General features: G+C 33.2%; 1 protein-coding gene across 1 annotated transcript; it reads left to right on the plus strand.

The window, feature by feature from the left end:
• The first annotated feature begins 14,406 nt into the window (after window positions 1–14,406).
• LOC143063935 (uncharacterized) lies at window positions 14,407–19,901 on the plus strand. Its single transcript, XM_076236393.1, has 2 exons — window positions 14,407–14,528; window positions 18,455–19,901. Exons 1-2 carry the CDS (start codon window positions 14,518–14,520, stop codon window positions 19,800–19,802), a joined length of 1,359 nt encoding a protein of 452 aa, XP_076092508.1. The 5' UTR covers window positions 14,407–14,517; the 3' UTR covers window positions 19,803–19,901.
• Window positions 19,902–20,995: the final 1,094 nt, after the last annotated feature.

A 20,995-nucleotide genomic window follows, 5' to 3' on the forward strand; every position in this document is an offset into this window, starting at 1 on the left:
TCTTTTATTTCTCAAAATATTTTTCTGAAATTTGATATATAATAAGATTTCATCATTTGATAAATAGATTTAAGAAAAAAAAATTAAAAAAATTGTAAGAAACTTTAGAAAACGTGACATGACCAACTCTGATAATGACATGACCAACATCGGCAATGACAGGACCAAAGTAAAATGCTAATAACTTTTTTTATTTTTCAAAGGAGTTCTCACAGATTTGAAATATAAAATAATATGTCATATTTTGAAAAATAAATGTTATAAAAAATATAGAAAATTTAAACGTGACATAACCATCGCTGACTGACAGGACCAACCTCGACAATGACAGGACCAGATGAAATTGCTAATTACTTTTTATTTCTAAAAAATGTTTTTCTGAAATTTGAGATATAGTCAGATTTAACCATTTTATACATAAAAATATGAACGATATAGGAAAAAAAATACTAAAAGCTTGCTGTAATGTGACCTGACCAACACTAACAATGACAGGACAAACCTTGACAAGGACAGGACCAAATAAAAATGCTATTCACTTTTTAATTTTGAAAAGGAATTATGTCAGATTTAAAATAAAATGTGACCTCATCTTTTAAAATATCAATTAAAGAAAAAAAAATCTAGATTTTTTTATTGCGAAAACGTGAAATGACCATAGTCCCTACTATAGAAATCCTGGTTGAAATTAATAATAATAATTAAAACACACACATTAAGATTGAATGATTTATAAGCTTTTAGAAAATAAGGGAAAAAGCTAACTTTATTTATCTTTGGTGTAAATATTTATCATATTAATTGATATTTCACACATGCTATATCTTAACTCTTTAACTATGTATTTGGGTTGAGAATAAAGATCATTCCTGATTCATTCATTCATTCAGATTATTTTGTATATTAATTACCGGACATAATCTGACACGTCTAAAAACAATTATAAGGTAACAAACAAAAGGTGTGACATAAGCCATAAATAAGTTGATAAATCCAATAAAGATTGTGATGACAGTAATTAAAATCACATAATAGTTCAAGTCGTTGTTTTATTCAATATTTTCAGAACATTAAATAATTATTTCCATGTATGCTTGAGTATATGCAGGGTATATCTTGATAGTTTCCCCCCTCATAATAAATAAACAAATAAACATTTCTTGAAGTATGCCCGACCCTTGCATGCATGATTTCTTGGTAGTTTCAAATATTTTCATAAAATATACTGAATCAAACATTTTCACGGACTACTTTAAAAGGTTTGATACCTTTTCAAAGTGGCTTAAATTGGGCTTCATGATGTCAAGAAATATTATGATGACAATTCAATAAATCTGAATTTATCTATAGTTTAATGAACAATCTCTTAAACTATAAAATGATTATATGTAATTACATATAAATATTTCAAGATCTCTTTCTTAAATATAGTGATCATTCGTGTCTTTTTGTCCTGTGACTCTGCATGTCCTGTGACTCTCTGCCAACATACGTTTAGCATGTTTAGTAGCTAGGTCAAGAATTTTAACCACCATAGAATATATTTTCCTGAATTTATAAGATATATCTTACTAATTATGGATCAGAATTGAACAATTTCAGTAAAATCATTGGCCAGATCATAGCCGATGTTGGTCAGGTCACACAACCGCAAGCTTTCAATACGTTTTTTTTCTATATTTTTCTTATATGATGTGCAAAATGGTCTTAATTGTCATTATTTCAAATTTGAGAGGAATATTCTGACAAATGTTATGCATAATTAGCATTTTTATTTGGTCCTGTCATTAATTGTCGAGGATTGTCCTGTTATTGACAACGTTAACCAGGTCACATTTCAGCAAGCTTTTTATACCTTTTCTTATATTTATGTATAAAATGGTATAATCTTCACATATTTTAATTTTCAGAGAAATATTCTGCGAAATAAAAGAATAATTAGCAATTTCATTTGTTCAGGTCTTTGTCGAGGTTGGTCATGTCAGTCAGCGATGGGATCATGTCACGATTTTGAAAGTTTTTGAAAATAAATTATTATTTTTTATAACATAAATGTTTCAAAATGTGACATATCATTTTATGTTTCAAATCTGAGATAATTCTTTTGAAAAATAAAAAAGTTATTAGCATTTTTATTTGGTCCTGTTATTGTCGAAGTTGGTCCTGTCATTATCAGAGTTGGTCATGTCACGTTTTCTAAAGTTTCTTATATATTTTTTGTGTATTTTTTTTAAAAATTTATTTGATAAATGATGAAATCTTATTAAATTTAAAATTTTAGAAAAATATTTTGAGAAATAAAAGAGAAATTAGCAATTTCATCTGGTCCGGTCATTGTCGATGTTGGTCCTGTCAATCAGCGATGGTCATGTCACGTTTTCGAAAGTTTTTGAAAATAAATCTATAATTTTTATAACATTTTGGTTTCAAAATATGACATACCATTTTATATTTCAAATCTGAAATAATTCCTTTGAAAAACAAAAAAGTTATTAGCAATTTGATTTGGTCCTGTCATTCTCGATGTTGGTCCTGTCATTATCAGAGTTGGTCATGTCACGTTTTCTAAATTTTCTTACAAAATTTTTTAATTTTTTTCTTAAATCTATTTATCAAATGATGAAATCTTATTATATTTCAAATTTGAGATCAATCCTTTGCGAAATGAAAAAGTTATTAGCATTTTTCATTTGGTCCTGTCATTCGGTCCTGTCATTCGGTCCAGTCATTAGTGTAACCCGTATTCTAATAATGTTATCCGTATGTACGTTCTTTGCGTATGGAGCACCATGAGGATTTTGATTACGGTATGTGATTACATCGCCAATTTTATAGTCTTGATCTTGATAGGTTTACGGTGAAACATCCAAGGATATTAATACACCGCGCGTGCGTCAAGTAATTTACTTAAGTTGGACCCCCCCTTACAATTTCACTAAAGGTTTTAGCTGGTTCTTCTGCTGTCTGAATTTTGGTGAAGATATCCGGTGGTAGTAGGTTCCAGTCTTTAATGGTATTTGGGATAAAACTGTATTTTAACGTGTCTGTTTTTGTTTGAAGTCGGAGGAAATGTTGACTGTGTATGTTCTTGGTTGTACGGGATGGTTTTTTCAGTTGGTCAGATGTTAAGTTTGCTTGACCATGTATATTCTTGCAGAAAAGAATTAATCTGTTTTGTGTACGACGGTCTTTCAGTGAGGGTAATTGTAGCTGATCTAAAATCGCTGTCATACTTCCTGGTTCGTAATCAGTGTAGTTTGATGTTATAAACCTAGCCGCTCTTTTCTGTACATTTTCCAGTTGGTCTTGGAGATATAGTTGATGTGGGTCTCAGGCAGTGCTTGCATATTCTAGGACAGGTCGTATCAGTCCTTTATAGGCCTGGAGTTTAACTTCAAGTGGACATGCCGATAGATTTCTTTTTAGTAAACCTAATGTCCTGTAAGATTTATTGCATATCTCCTCTATGTGCTTACCCCAGTGTAGATCATTCGTGATGTTAACTCCTAGATATTTTATTGATGTTAGAAATTGGAGTTCCGTATTTTTCAAGGTGTATTTAAATGATGTTGTTTTCTTCTTGCGACTCAATGTCATCATGTTGCATTTAACTGGTTGAAATCTCATTCCCCAATCTGTCGCCCAGTTACCTAGGGTATCAATATCCTTCTGTAGTTCAGCACAGTCATCTTCAGTATTAATTTCTCTGTAGCATACACAGTCGTCTGCAAACAGCCTAATTTCTGATGTTACGTTATCTGCTATGTCGTTGATATGGACCAGAAATAGGATTGGACCAAGAACCGTTCCTTGAGGAACTCCTGATAGGACTGATGATGTTTCCGATTTAACTCCGTTTACTATCACACACTGAGATCTTTTAGATAGAAAAGCGTCAATCCAATTTAAGATGTTTTTGGGCACGCCATATTTGTGAAGTTTACTTTTTAAGAGCTCGTGCGGTACGGTGTCAAAAGCTTTTTCAAAATCCAAAATAAATATATCTGTTTGTTTCCTTTTAGTCATTATATTACTAGACCAAATATTTCATGATTAATTGAAAATCTGCTAAACTAGGACTGTTTTTTTTTTTATTTTTTTGTCATCTGATAATCTAGGACTGAATTTTTGGACTTTTTGATTACTTTCTAACTATACAAATCCTTGATTACTTGATTAATTGATTTTCTTGGTAGATAGTATAAGCAAGTAAGTAAGCATTAAAGTAAGTATTACAGTACGTGAAGTGTAAGATAAGTAGGTAAATAAGTTAGTACGATCATTTAATTTTGGAGATTTAAAAAAGGGGGTATTATTTCAAATCCTTTGTTTTTCGGAAATACCATTTTTAGCATAGCTAAACATATCAGAAATGTCCTCCGAAATTTTCTTTTTCTTTTATTAGAAGAAAATGATGTGGTTTATCCTAGAAGTGCCAATAAGTCCACTCTCCATCCAAGTAACAATATGTAACTGTTAAGAGTAAACAATTATAGGTCAAAGTATTAACAGTAATAAAGCCGGTTTAAGGTAGATAGGGTGTCTTCCTCCATCTTGGATTAGGAAATACCAGAAAACAAGGTCTAGATCTGTGGCACAATCAATAAGTTAATAAGTGATACTTGTCAATTAGTATTTATTGCTTAATTTACAAGTATATTCAAAGAGCGATTAAAGTTCAAATAAATGTTTTGCACTGACACTGGCCGAGATGTGACGAATTCTGGTGTGATCGAATTGTGTCCTTGTAGTCCATTGAGGTATCTTATATAGTCCAATGGTCCATACACCTGCCTATAGCTGTAGGCCGGTTGTATAATCGTCCGGTTATCGAGTACTATTTACATGAGGTTAATTGTCAAATAATGTAATTAACCTTTAACGGATAAATGTTATTTTAAAGTAAACATGGTCATTTATGGGCTTCGGGGTATATATGTCCATAGTATGCGAACAGATTGTTATTAGTGTCCAAAGGCTTTCTGCTATTTAATGTATTCACAGATTGTTATTAGTGTCCAAAGGCTTTCTGCTATTTAATGTATTCACAGATGGTTATTAGTGTCCAAAGCATACATGATTGTCATTGAATTGTTTATTTCCTTTTTAATAAATTTCCTAATTAATACTCCTTGATAATTAATTAATGTTACCAATTGTGTAACATTATTCCTTCCCTCGCAATAAGAACGAAAGTTCGGAAAATACGATAATCCTTCTTCATTTATGCTATTGTAAATCCAGTAGTTCCATTGTTAAGTTTTTTTTTTTTTGTAACCATCACCACATATATAGTTCATAAAATTCGGCAAGTCCAACATCTGAATATATTTACACATAGGTCATTTGAAAATATTTCGATATACATAGTTCGTGTTTTATTTCCAACACCCTCATAATAAGTTGTTCCTCAATACTGATTAGGAACGCAAATGTTTATACAATTCTATTTACACAGTTCATAAAGTCATTTTGAAAATTATTTACACGGTTCGTCTTCCACTAGTTGATTCGGTCGTCTACGTTGTATGGTTTACAATCCAGTCCTTTTACGAAGTAGTCGACGTATCTAGCTCTGGGTACATCTTTCTCAAAAGACTGGTCGCATCGGTCTTTGGTCTAACATCGTCCTTGAGTAATGGTGCAGAGGGAAGCTTCTCTCTGGAATCAGGTACTTCTGTCCCAACCATTTGCGTTGTCACCATTTGGTACCCATCGTTCGTGGCATTAGAACCCGAACTCTCACCTTTCTTTTTGGCTAACCAAGATTTGTTTCTAAAAAACTTACAGTACAAAAATATAGCTATTCCAATGAATATCGCACCCAAACCCATGGATAAGCCTACTCCCCAATTTGGAAATACAACATCATTTTCAATTTCCCGTAAATTTTTAAGTTTTTCAATCAAAGCGTTCATAGGAATTTGTTTAATAGCCGTTAGTTCTCTTGGTAGTTCAAGCTTTGTAAAATTTGGTAAAGCAGCATGAAAGGGTTCCCATAAACTTGTATTCAATACTTGAAAGGTATTTAAGAATCTATCGAACGTTTTTTCTGTTAAAAATGTACTTTCCATTTGATAAGTAGGTAATAAGGTCAAATGATCACTCGTAGCGGTACAAGTTCGCTTTAAGTTAATTATAGTGGTAGGAGGGTTAATTCTCTGATCCGTCAACATGTTTGTATTGTCATCACATCTAATAGTGATTCTAAATTCCTTAATGGTAGTAACTGCCCACATACTATCGGTCAAATAAGTTGCCATAGGCAAAATTGTATTTGGTCGTACTTTTGCTGTACATCTTGTTTTCCAATTTTCTTTATTGGCAAATAAGGCTATGATACATAATTTACTTAAATTAACTGGATAAACTGGACTTTTAATTTCACAAAAATTAACTAAAGGATTGGAACACTTGTCAATTTCATTGGTATTTAACAGCATATATTTAGTTTTTTCTTGGTTTGCAGCAATAACTTCTGCTTCTAATTCATACTGAGCCACCATATTGTTTGAGTCTGCTAATTTATCAGTTATCTTAGTAGGAACAGGTAAGTTGTGAATCTTATAAATGTCATAAGTGTCTCTTATATCTAGTAATGGTAACGAAATGATAATGATTATTTTGTTTTCGTCCAAAACTGTACTACAGGTCAAAAATTTATAAAAGTTCCAAATATCTTTAACTTCGTCACCAGGTATTTTTAATGTCGCCGGTAATCGTCGTTTTATGTCAGTCAATAATACTCGTAAATTACCGGGTGATATAAGACTAGGTGACATGTGTCCTAAGGACAACATGTTTAATTGTAATTGCAAATGGTTTAAATAACATATTTTATAAGTTTTAGAATTTCTTAAATGATTTGCATCCTTCTTACTACCTATAAAGCCAATTGATACCTACATAATACCTATTAAAGCCCTCACTAAGTTTTGTACATGTTCTTTAGATACTAATTTTGTTTCATTAGCCCCAATATCAGTAGGTTTCTGATTATTTTTTATTTTAACACTGTTTACAGACATGTTATCTTCAATGTCATAATTTTCAGATGTTACCGACGAAGAATGAGTGCTAGACATGTTATCATCAATGTCAGAGACTTCATAATCCGAAGGCGAATTTTCTACTTTAATGACTTGATCATCATTATCATCATTTTCTATTTGACTATCTTGTTCTGAAAAAATTTTCTTTCCCCTTAATTTTTTAGATAACTCCATTAATGGTATATCATCTTCATAATCAGAATTTTCCCTTTCTTTCTTATATCTTTTTGCAATTTGATTTAACGGAGTGTCTGAATCTATGCTTTCATCATCAGAGGAATCTTCTGATTGTGATTCCATGGGAACTACATACGCGGCTTTACGTAATGTCCTACCTTGATTGTTGTTAGGAATTTCCCAATCTAACTTAGCCAAACGAATTTGTTCTGCATGAGCTTTTGTGGTTGTCCCATCTAACTGATTTTTTAAAATAAAACTAACAGGTGAAGTTTGTTCTATAATCCTATAGTACGGAGTCCATTTTTTTGAAAGTTTGCTTGCCCTTCTATGATTTTTATAAAAAACTGGGTTTCCTACCTCAAACTTTATATCTTTGCTATTTTTGTTTGCGTACTTAGCTTGTTTCTGCTTAGATTTTTTCATAGTTTTATGAACCAGCATAAATGATTTATGTTGTTGTTGTAAGGCAATTTTATGATATTCCTCCCCATTGTATTTTCTCCTAGGCTGTAAAATGTTATCTAAGGGTAAAACTGGATCCCTGTTATATAATGCATAAAAAGGTGAAAGTTGGGTGGACTCATTGATATTGAATCTAATTGCTGCTAAAGCTTGGTTCAAGTATAAGTCCCAAGTTGTGGAATGATCTTCTATTAATTTTGACAAAACATCATGTAATGTTCTATGAAATCTTTCTATTTTTGCATTACCCTGAGGGTGATAGAATGAAGTTTTAATATGCTTTATATTAAGTTCTTTACAAACTTCTTCCATAGCCTTAGAACAGTTTTCCCCTCCGTTATCACTTGTTAGAATTTGAATCCCAGAATGCCTTGAAGTAATTTCTTCAATCAAAAGATGTGCAACATTGTCAGTGCTTTTTGTTGCGACACTAAAAGCTTCTGGCCACCCCGAGTACAAATCGATAAATCCTATAATGTACCTGTTACCTGACATGGTAGTTGGATATGGTCCACTCAAATCTACCCCTACATGACAAAAAGGATAAGGCGGAATTTTTGTTTCCTGAATTGGCGCTCTAACTTTTTGTAAGTTGCGTGATTGACAAGGTACACAAGTGGTGACATAATTATACAACTCCTTAAACATGTTTGGCCAAAAATATTTTTGACGAATCGAATCAAATGTTTTGTCAATGCCCATGTGCCCATTCTCATCATGATACTGTTCTACAACTGCTTGTTTTATATGAGAAGGTATGTACAACCTTATAATAGGATCATTATCTACATTTGAGATGTAATAAAGTATGTCATCTATTATGATGTACTTGTTTTGTACTGCCTCGGGTACCTTATCGCCTACAAGTTGTTCCTTTAACTCGCGTAATGTTTTGTCTTTCATTTGTTCAATTGACATATCAAATTCTTTAAACTGAAAATTTTCTTTTTCTGGAATATCTTCAACTAATTTGTCATTATTTGCATAATCAGTAAAATGAAATCTATTTGAATTAATCACATTAATTTCGTAAGTATTGTCACTAATATCCGGATAAGGATCTGGATTTTCGTTTGGTTTTTCATCTGAAGGTAATCTAGACATGAAATCTGCACACACGTTTTGGGGCCCTGGAATATACTGAATCTTACAGTTATAACCCGTTATGTTCAAAGCCCACAGTTGAATTTTCTTATTTTGCATGGGGGATTCTAAAATGTATTTCAAAGGTTTGTGATCTGTCTTTATCACAAATTCAGCATTATACAAATAATGATTCAATTTTTGTAACGCATAATGAATAGCAAATGCTTCTTTTTCAATGGTTGACCAACGTGTTTGCGTATCACTCAATTTATGAGATAGGAAATAAATCGGTCTTTCCACTTCCTTTTCACCCTTGATTGGATTTTCTTGTAATTGCGTTAAACAAGCCCCTACACAACTATCGCTAGCGTCCGTGTACAGCACATAGGGTTTATTCAAATCTGGGTATGCCAATAATGGTACTTTCACTAGTTCATCCCTTAACTTTTCAAAAGCTACCTGACAAGTTGTGGTCCAATTAAAAACCTTGTTTTTCCTAGTTAAAGCCACTATAGGCTCTGCAATTTTTGAAAATGAAGGTACAAATCTGCGATAATAGCTCAAGCAACCTATTAATCCTCTTACTTCCCTTACATTCGAGGGAGCTTTCATGCCTTGAATGGCCTTAACCTTTTCAGGGTCTGGTTTTAATCCATCTTTACTTATTATAAAGCCTAAATAGTTGGTTTCATTTTGCAAAAAATTACATTTTTTCAATTTTAATTTAAGTTTGTGCTGTCGTAATCTATCAAAAACTTGTTGAATGTGGCCTAAATGTTCTTCCTCTGTTTCGGAAAATATCAAAATATCATCTATATAAGCAGTTGAAAAATGCTCTAACCCTTGTAATACTTCTGTAACTAGTTCACTAAATAAACTGGGCCCTGAGGCGAGACCAAATGGTAATACATTGAACTCAAATAATCCTTTGTGACATACAAAAGCAGTCTTTTCTTTATCTGACTCCTTGACCTTGACCTGATAATAACCTGACTTTAAATCTAGCGAAGTCATTACTTTGGCTTTACCTACCGAAGCAAGCAAGTCATCAATCAATGGTAACGGAAAGGAATAAATTTTACTAATTGCGTTTAGCCTGCGATAGTCAACGCACATCCTTGAAGTTTTATCCTTTTTTGAAACAATAATGATAGGCGCAGCCCAAGCCGACCTAGACTTCCTAATAATCTTAGCCTCTAGTAGTTCCTCAATTGTCCTATCTATTATTTCTCTCTGATTGAGTGGGGCCCTATAAGGTTTTAATCTAATAGGTGGGTTATTCCCTGTATCGATAGTCATTTGTACTGTATCAGTGCACCCCAAATCTTTATCTGAAGTTGCGAAAACATCTTCATTGTCCCTTATCATTCTAAGTATATCCTTTTTAAATTCTTGCGGTACACTTATTTCAGACTCATCTAACTTTTTGAGCCCCGAAGTTCCTTGAGATTGATTCACATTGACTAAATTTATTTCTGCTAAATGAGAAGCCTTACCTACTACACAACCTCTTCTTAACCTAATTGATTTGTTTGTGTTATTTACAATCATCAAAGGAAACTTCCTATTTTTATTAAAATTAACCACCGTATTACTTATCATTAAGCCTGGTTCTGTACTAACATACCCTGAAGCTACAGGTGAGATTTCCAACAATTTAGTACTTCCAAAACTTGGATTGTTCTTAAGGCCTACGGGACAAACATTAATTGATTGTGGTTTTAATACGGCATTTACGGTTAATCTTACAACTGAAGCCACATTAATATCTTCTTCTAATGGAACATAATTTTTTTGAATTCTCAAACATCCTAAATCAAAATATAACCTAACTCCATTTTGTACTAACCAATCTTTTCCTAAAATAACATTTCTGTTCATGTCTCTAACAACATAAAATAATTGAGTAACTTTTGTACTACCTATTTTAAAAGTAAGGTTTGCACAACCTTCTACATGTAAAGACCCCCCATTTACGGACTGTAAATTAGCCGTTTTCTTTAATAATTTTGGTTTATCCCTCAAAGTTTCAAAAATTCTTTTGTGTATCAAAGAAACACTAGCGCCTGAATCTACAAGAGCTCTATATCTTTGATTTTGAAATTTAATTAAAGTTGAATTTGGAGCTCCTGCAACATTTATAGAATAAGTAGGTAATTTAATTGGACTCTTATCACTGGCTTCAACGTGACAAGAGCGCTTTAGTTTTCCGGATATACACCCCAGTTTTCTACCATGTTAACAGTCCTAGGTTTTCTATTTGGGCAATTTGGCCTAATATGTCCCCGTTGATTACACTGATAACAAACTATCTCATTATTTCTTCCCGAATTCCCTTGATATTGTTGCGTTTCAACTGCATTTACTTGTCTATAGGTTCCCTTAGAACGACAATCTCGTGCTATATGTCCTACCCTACCACAAGAATAACAATTAATTTCCCTATTTCTACCCGAATTTCCGTGATATGTTTGCATTTCTACGGCATTAATTTGTCTCAAATTTCCCCCAGAACGACAATCACGTGATACATGACCTACTTTACCACAAGAATAACAACGTTTTGCATCACGATAATGATCAATTTCCATTGGTTCATGAGAGTTCAAAGGTTCAGTCCGTCTTGGTCTTGTTAATGTCATTGGTCGTGTCGTTTTATACCTTGGTTCGTCTACCCTTTCCGTTCTTAAAGTAAATCTTTTTCTCAAATTTTGTTCAGTCATTGCACTTTTAACTGCCAAAGAAAAAGTAGCTGGGTTTTCTCTCATTAATTTCATTTTTAAATACGAATGAGCTAAACCATCTATAAAAATGCCTACGAGTTCCCTTTCTATAGCTTCGTTATTTCCATCTAAATCTGAATATGCCTCATTTGCCAAATTCAATAAATTTTCTGCATAAATTTGAACAGATTCGTCCCCTTTTTGTTTTAATTGTCTCAAAAGTGTCGACGCATGTTGAGGGTCAGTAATTTCCCCAAACCTTGAAGTTAATTCTTTTTTTAATTGTTCCCAAGTGGTGTCCTGATGGTCTCTTAAATACCTTTGTATGTAATCTGAACAAGCCCCTTTACATGTTTGAAAAGCTATTTCCTTAATTCGATCCCTATCATTAAAAAGTAAAGCATATTTTTCAATTGACTTAATCCAGGCTTTAAAATCTTTCGTATTGCCTTCAAAAGGCGTTATTCCTTGAACTACATTTTGAGAACAAATGGCTGATTTTAACCCTTTAATTTCCGTGGCTACATCGCCTTGAATCGTAACTACCTCTCGTAACCCATGTAATTCGTTAGCGACAGAATTGAAAGCTAATTCTACTTTTTGTGCTGACATAGAAGTATCTTGGTTATCCATCAAAAAAGAATGAAAGCTATGGTAATTGCAACTTACGTGGTTCCTTGGTTCCTTGGTCGTATAGTGGTTAGAAGTCCTTAATCCGTGGTCTGAACGGCACCAATTTGACTGATGTGGCACAATCAATAAGTTAATAAGTGATACTTGTCAATTAGTATTTATTGCTTAATTTACAAGTATATTCAAAGAGCGATTAAAGTTCAAATAAATGTTTTGCACTGACACTGGCCGAGATGTGACGAATTCTGGTGTGATCGAATTGTGTCCTTGTAGTCCATTGAGGTATCTTATATAGTCCAATGGTCCATACACCTGCCTATAGCTGTAGGCCGGTTGTATAATCGTCCGGTTATCGAGTACTATTTACATGAGGTTAATTGTCAAATAATGTAATTAACCTTTAACGGATAAATGTTATTTTAAAGTAAACATGGTCATTTATGGGCTTCGGGGTATATATGTCCATAGTATGCGAACAGATTGTTATTAGTGTCCAAAGGCTTTCTGCTATTTAATGTATTCACAGATTGTTATTAGTGTCCAAAGGCTTTCTGCTATTTAATGTATTCACAGATGGTTATTAGTGTCCAAAGCATACATGATTGTCATTGAATTGTTTATTTCCTTTTTAATAAATTTCCTAATTAATACTCCTTGATAATTAATTAATGTTACCAATTGTGTAACAGATCTTTAATAGAATGTGCAAATTTTTAGAGTAGTAGGTAATTCATGTGTAAGACCTTTGACCTCAATATATATTTTTAGAGTAGTAGGTAATTCATGTGTAAGACCTTTGACCTCAATATATAAAATGACATGTTTTATCATATTTATAGTTGTATTTTACAAAAAACAGAAAACTTTTGTTTGATTAATTTTTTTCCAACTTTGCCACATAAGGGGAGGCAACTCAAATGCAAGGGCAGATAATTCAGATTAAGGTAATTTTACAATAGAATGTGTTAGGAATTTTCCTATTTTATAATGTAGCAAGAAAACAGGTCCGGTGACCCCATTTTATCTTTTTCTTAACTGAAAGCATACTATAAAAGCTATCTTCTCATATGGTATCTCAAATTCTATGGTGTAGTTTACGCTTTATTGCAGAAAATTGGGTTTTCCATGCATAATCTATAGAAAATCTGTCAATTTTGAACACCGTGTAGCGTGAAAATAAGTCCCGTGACCCATTCTTTCTATTATTATTTTTTAAAGAGCATGATATAAGCTACATTTTGGCAAATTATTAAAAAAATCTATAGATTATAATTTAGACACCCCATCTACCTTAAGGGTGTATTCAGGTGAAAATTTCAAAATCTAGAATATCTTAAAATTGATTCTTTAAATCAGAAGAGATAGGAACAAAATAAGCTACCAATATTGATAGGTTTTACTGTGCGTTATTGTTGTATTTCTTTATTCTACATATCCTAGAGGTATAGAGGGATGGTTGAGATCTCATAAAACATGTATAACCTCGTCGCATTTGTGCGCCTGTCACAAGACAGGCGCTTCTGGCCTTTGTTAATCTTGAAGTTGTATTTTTTATTTAATTTTAGTTCATTCATATGTTGTGGAGTTTAGTGTTACGTCCATTTTCATTAACTAGTACACAATTTATTTAGAGACCGTCTGATGACCACCTCTGGGTGCTGGATATATTCCCCATTTCCATTCTCAATTTTATGGAACTCCTTTTCGATATTAAATGGTGAGAAAAGGCTAACTTTACCTCAGTTATATACTGTACAGCTCATGCAGCTGAGCATTGGCTTTATTTTGGTCTCAAATCGTAAGAAAAGAAATCTGGATTTAAAAAAAATATATATATAGTTTTTGTCTTCTGTCATTTAATAGGGAATTTGGCATGGATGGCAGTTCAAAAAAAAAAGTCACAGTCAATTTAATCAACTGTTCCAAAATCACGTCTACTCTATTCAAAGTATTGTATAGCTACAGGCTTGGGATTTTGGACTCTTGTTAAAGATCGTATATTGATCTCTACATGTCTTTTGACTACTATTTGTTTCGTTGGCTTGAAATCTTATTTGCGTGTATCAAAGACTCCTACAAAAGAAGTACATGTTTAAAGAATGGTCCCTCCCTTTTCCAATGCTACCCCGAACGAGATTATGAAAGTTTACGGTGTATAAGTAAAAAAAAACATGTAAACCATTGAATCGAACAGTGACAGACTGATATAATTGCAGCCTACAAAATTTACATGCATACACATGCAGCTGAAGGTGAAGGTAAACCAGATTGCACAGTCATCTTAATCTGTGTATTATATATAACCCGTGTATCAGCTTACGTTAGAGATCTGTCTAATTATTATACTCCCTTTATGTTGTGTTGCTGATGATAGTGTAACGATGCAAGTCAGGTAGGATCATTTCTCTTTTCTATTTTGTGTAAATTTCAAAACAAAAACAACTGAACTGTGACAAAAAGTTACTCAAAGTATTATTAACCATAGATTTATATATATATTCAATTCAACTCAGGTCTTTGATCTTAATCGAGCAATAAACAGATTCGCTTTATTTTCCAAATTTTATCTAATATGTTTATTCATATTGCACGCTCGTGTGCATGCATACTGTTGGCAATCACACACTGGTAGACATATAGAAAGTGTATGTCAATAAACTGTCAATAGATATGAACCAAAACTAGCAACTGATGTAACATACATCGCCAAGAAATCATAACTAATTATGCATAAATTACAAGTTGGAATCGTGCCTGAAAGACGTAGTAATAATTGGCTTCTTGTCTGTTAGTGTCTCTTAGTCATCATATGTAAACAATCATAAATCATCATTCTTATAGGAAACAAAGACAAAACAAGAAGGTAAGAAAGTGTTGTCAATTTTTACTTTAAGACTTTTTTATGAAGTTTTTATATGGTATCACGACATTTGGAATTGTGTTAGGTTAACAATTTAGAAATCCGTTTCTAACATTTCATACGGCTGCATATTGAAATTATGTAAACAATGCAATCGCATTTAATTTACAGTTACACAAATACATTTGTTTTGTTCGCACCACAATTGCATAGGAAATCTGGTATAACCATATAACCATATCACTTGTCTTCGGCGAACACATTATTTACTGAAATAAAACGGATTGTTATGATAAGGTGTATATTTTCGTATATACATAATATTTGGAAAAGGTAGCGTATTGATTGACGAAAGGTAATCTCGAGAAACGTCAAAGGAAACGGCATGTTTTAACAAATTTCAGGAGACAATATAATTATATGATATTTGGAACGAAAAATAGAGCTTAAGCTATTATATCAAGCTATTTCAAACATTACATAACGTTCATAATTAGTTTTGTTTCATGTATGCAAACTGTTTGCATATTGTATATTAGATCCATATGTCAAAATAATTGGATTATTATCACATATTGCTAGGGTCAGACAGTGATGAAGAGATAAAATAATTGGACAAATGAAATATCTGAAGCATTACCGACTGTGGTTTTACATTAGATATGAATACTAAGATAATACATGTATACCTTAATAGTTTAAGATGCTTATGACATCGATTATATAACCATGGGAATCAGGGTTGGCAAAAACCCGGGTTTTATGAGTATTGCCCAGCCCAGTGGGAAATACTGGGAAAACCCGGGTTTTACTGGGTTTTAGTGGGTAATACTGGGCAATACTGGGTAATATAAAATATTTGTCTGAATTTTAAAGAGGATTCAGTGATAAACACAAATGCAATATAGTTAATAAGATATTTATACCCTATTTTGTTTGTTTAGCATTTGTCTAGATTGGCAAACTGTAAATAGACAGCAAATAAATCTTTTTTTTTCAAATGAATATAGCTCCTATTAAGAATTAACAATTACATGTATTAAAGAAACATCACATTTAAATAATGTATATGTACTGTCACTAATTAATAAGTAATTATTCAGATTAAAACACAGATTTGTTTATGTAACAATAATCAGTCCTTTCAATTTTATAAGTGTTAATGGCATGACCCTGTAAGGTGTTTATTCAGCAATATGAACGTATAACAATTAAAATTAACAATTCACTAAAACACTGCAATAAAATGCGTTTTTCAAAGGTGGGATTATTGAAACAATACTTGGTAATTAAAAGGTATCTTTAAATGTGCAAATCTTGTATTCTGCCTACATATAAAATTAATAGAGAAGAGAATGAAATTGAATTTTCTAGAAATGACTGTCAATGGTTATCTGTATAAAAAGTATATATTTAGCTATTATACTATGAAACTATAACAAGTCTTTACTATTTTGTGTTAAAATAAGCTTAAAAAATCATATTGCCCAGTAATGCCCACTATTACCCATTTCTGGGAGTATTGCCCAGCCCGGGAAAACCCGGGTTTTCCCGCCCGGGAATTCCCGGGTGGGTAATACTTTGCCAACCCTGATGGGAATATTATATTTCATTTTACTTCCATGATACAATCAGAGACTTGTATGTATACCAAGCACATGTATAACCTTATTTAAAAAAAAATATCACCCATCCATGTATAACTTCGCGCGTGTTACGTACTACAAATAAAATAAAATCGACAATTGAAACGGGGAATGTGTCAAACGGTCCAAAACAGCCTAAGGCCACCAATGCTTAGGTCTGCAACATAGTGAAAAAAATCCCTCACATGGAGACAGGCCTCACTGAGCCGGTCCCTTAGCAATAATGTATACTAGTTCAGCAAAAATGGACGTCACACTAAACTCCGAAAATAATAAATGAACCAAAAATTAAAAAGACATACAACGATAATAAGGTCAGAAAAGGGACAGGCAAAAATATATACGGCGGGGTTAAACATGTTTTGTGACATCTCAACCCTCCCCTATACCTCTAGCCAATGAAGATTTTAAACAATCGCATAGCAATACGCACAGTAGATTCCAGTTTAAAAGAAGTCCGAGTCCGATATTATAATAGATAACACTGAGAACAAACTAAGTAAAATGTCAATGGTCAACATAAATTAAATTAACAAAGAACCACTAGCAGTAACTAACATGCCAACTCCAGACCCCAATTAAACTTATTTAAAGATCATGTCTTCATCATATGAAAATCAAGCACAATCCCCTCCCATTAGTGGTTTAGTATCATACCACCATAAAATATACGAGAAGAACATAGCCTGTATCATATGCCAACAACTGTTTTAGAATTAATGTGGATATTGCCGATGCAAAGACCCTATGAGTGAATATCAATATTAATTCAGCCTTTTTTCATATATTTGATCACAAGAGATTAAAAAAGTCAAACATATGAAAGGTCAATGGAAAGGGGGAATATGTCAAAGAGACAACAATCCACCGACCAAAGAGAAGAAAACAGCCGGAGGCCAGCAGCGACAAAAATTCCGAACCCGGAGGTGGGTTTACGCTGGTCCCTAATAAAATGTGTACTAGATCAACGAAAATGGACGTAATACTTAAATCAAAAACATATAAACGAGTTAAAATTTAAAACCACCCAAGACTAACAGTGGAGGCACAAAACTGCGGCGGGGTTAAACATGTTATGTGAGATCTCAACCATACCATATAACTCTAACCAATGAAGAATAAAGAAACATGTACAGACAACAACATGAACAATAAGTACAGATAAGCTCAGTTTAAAAAAAATCCGAGTCTGATGTCGGTAACAAATAAAACTAAGCAAAATGACAATGATACACAAATTAACAAAGGACTACTAGCAGTTACTGACATGCCAGCTCCAGACCTCAATTAAAGTTATAGAAAGATTATGTCTAATTCATCATATGAAAATCAAGCACAATTCCTACCATAAGGGGTTTATCATACCATCATTAAATTTATGAGAACATATAATAACCCGTATGGTGACAAAAACTCGTTTTAGAATTAGTAAATTCAGAACTGACAAAGAAACAGTATAGCTTAGTGCCGCTATCCTATTTTTTTTATAAATCAATGAGGCCCCTCATGGGGGGGGTCCTAGTAATCACATAATCACCATTTGTTTGCCAATATAATCACATAATCATTAAATATTTGCTTATCTTTAGTAATCAAATAATCATAAACTAAAAATACAGTCCTAGGTAATCAAATAATCATGAAATATTTGGCTTAATAATCAAATAATCATTAAAAAAACGGCCAAGTAATCACATAATCAAAAACCCCATGAGGGCCCTCATTAATAAGCATTTCAAGTTTTCAACACATTAATTAATTTAAAAAAACGAATAAATGGACAATTAAATAGTTATGCTTTTCTTTTTACAGGAAAATGACTCTGAATGGTGAAAACCAACCTGGTTGGGAGGATTTGCCTGAGATAGTTTTTGAGGAAATATACAGTTATCTATCTCCAAAACAAAGACATTTAGCATCACAAGTATGCTCCACGTGGTATGCTGCGTTTTACTCACCGAGAGTATGGGAAACATTTGTCTTAGAGAAAAAGTCTTTGACAAGGAGAAGGTTTAACTTCTTTAAAGGTATCCAACGAGAATTGTGTCCTAGAAAAACTCAGATGTGTCTTTATCAAGTGGGAAGATATTTCAAGAAGATGAATATCATGCCGTCAATTGAATACTTCAACGTGTACGAGTTTCTCAGAATTCTACAGGCATTTTTGTCTTTTTATGAAGACTATCCGATGCCTTTGTTAAAGACATTTCATTTCATATTTGCATGTGAAAGTTTTGATATAAGTGGACGACAGATTCACGGCACAGGAGGAAAGATGCTTGAAGGTCTGAAATCTTTAATGGAAGCTCTTCGGGGTGTTAAGTATTTTACAGTTAATCAGCTCATGTTGGCAAACGACGACCTTGATGGAGTTCTTGAGTCGGTCAGTAAGCAATGCTCACAATCCATCATACGTCTTGAAATCTTAGATTTTAGTAGCAGTCCGTATCCTCTGACAGCAATAGTCAATTGCTTTGAGAATTTGCAGACATTAGTTCTGGGACCCCATAATGTGGATGATGAAGTTGTGCTTTTACTGGCCGGTACTGTTTTAACTGAGCTTCAGCTTGTCCAAGATAGGTATACATGTGATGCGTTACCTGTTTCTGCAGATGCTTGGAGATTGGTCAGAGAGATGGCCCCACATTTGAAAGTGTCTCTTGAAATAAGTGGCCGGACAAAAGATGAACTGTTGATACAGCCACACGCACCTGTATATAAGATCGTTCTAGCAACTCCAACTTACAGAATCACAGACCTCTTAATGACCTCTGTCATATACAATTATCAATCAACACTTGAAATATTTGCTCAAAAGGTATTTGTACGTGGTTCTAGGGCATTTCACGATCGCTGTGATTCCTCGGTATTGTCTCTGGTAAGACATTGTCCAAAACTTCACACATTGATTGTCAGTGAACGGATGTCAACAATGACTGTCATCCTTCTTGCAGAAGAAGGAAACTTAGAAAATCTGTACGTTCGACGATACGCTCTCATTAAAAGAGCAGACTGGCCACGATGCAGTAACTGGACTCAAGAGTTTTATAGAGGTGTTAAATACTGTGCATGGAGTTATGGAAGAACAAGGGAACGAATAGAAAAGATTTATGGCAAAAGATGGTCTTTTCTCAGAGACAAACAGTTTTGCGCATTGTAAACGTTTTACTGATTGTTGTATATTTATCCAGTATTTGATCTCTGCTTGCCCTTTTTATACAGTTGTTGTCCTTTTATTAAGAAAAAAAAATTGTCGGTACCATTTTGTTATCATTAGATATATAGTCTATTTGACAAGATGGCCATTTCTTAAACAAAATTTTGGTTGAACATGCATTTTTAATCAAGAGTTACTCCGGTTGAAAATGCAAGTTAGATGACCAAAGTATTTTGTTTTTTTTATCGTTATAGAAGAATATAGTTAATATATTGAGAGAGAGAAAAAAAAAAACAATCTGTATTCCAAAAACACAGACTTAATAGATATTGGAAGATGTGGTATAACACTCCGTCCAAGTCAAAATGTGACTGTGAAAAAAATAAGCCCTCTCCCTCCCGAATTGAAGTTAAATGGTTGCTCCCGAACCCCTTTTGAAGTTAAATAGTTAATCTATTAAATATTGCCTATGTAGCATTCGGAATTATTATTTTTAATGCTCTTCATATTGTATTTGGTTTGGGTTTCCAACTGTTTTGATTCGAGCGCCGTCAATGGGTCTTACGTAGACAAAACGCTCGTCTGGGGTACCACATCGATTGTTCTAAGGTCTGGTAGTTTGGAAGAGTTTTTACAACTACTTGTTCGATGCCACTACTGGTGGAGGTGTCCTCCTCGATGATATCATCAGCCAAGTAATCAACACTTTGGTCCTTAGTGAGGACATTAATTATCATTGATTATTTCATTTTATGTAAATTTACTGTTTATAAAATGGTTAAACCGGTTTGAATTTTCCTTGGAGTTCGGTATTTTTGTTATTTTACTTTCCACTCACTAACAGTGCAGGTACACGCAATACCTGTACTGCAGGATGAACTGCAGTGTGTTCAATAGTCAACTATTTACCACACAATAGCGTGCGAGGGATGTATAGCCAGTTAAACTCGTTATAAATTCCCATCATCACCATAGCGGGGACTTAATTTGGAAAAAGGAAAGTATGCTTCTAACTACTTTAACAACTTTAGGTTTATAGATATTTTTATAGATTTATTGATGTACAAGTACCCGTTCACCTCCACGTATCCATCTGATGAGTTTAGGCTTTTTCAACTGAATTTTCTTGAAAGTTTTCCTCTGGTTGTCATGGCTGGCAGTAAACGTCGCTAGTTCATTACTGCTGTCCTTGATTC

This window comes from Mytilus galloprovincialis, chromosome 1 (assembly GCF_965363235.1).
Source record: "Mytilus galloprovincialis chromosome 1, xbMytGall1.hap1.1, whole genome shotgun sequence".
Classification (NCBI taxonomy): Eukaryota; Metazoa; Mollusca; class Bivalvia; order Mytilida; family Mytilidae; genus Mytilus; species Mytilus galloprovincialis.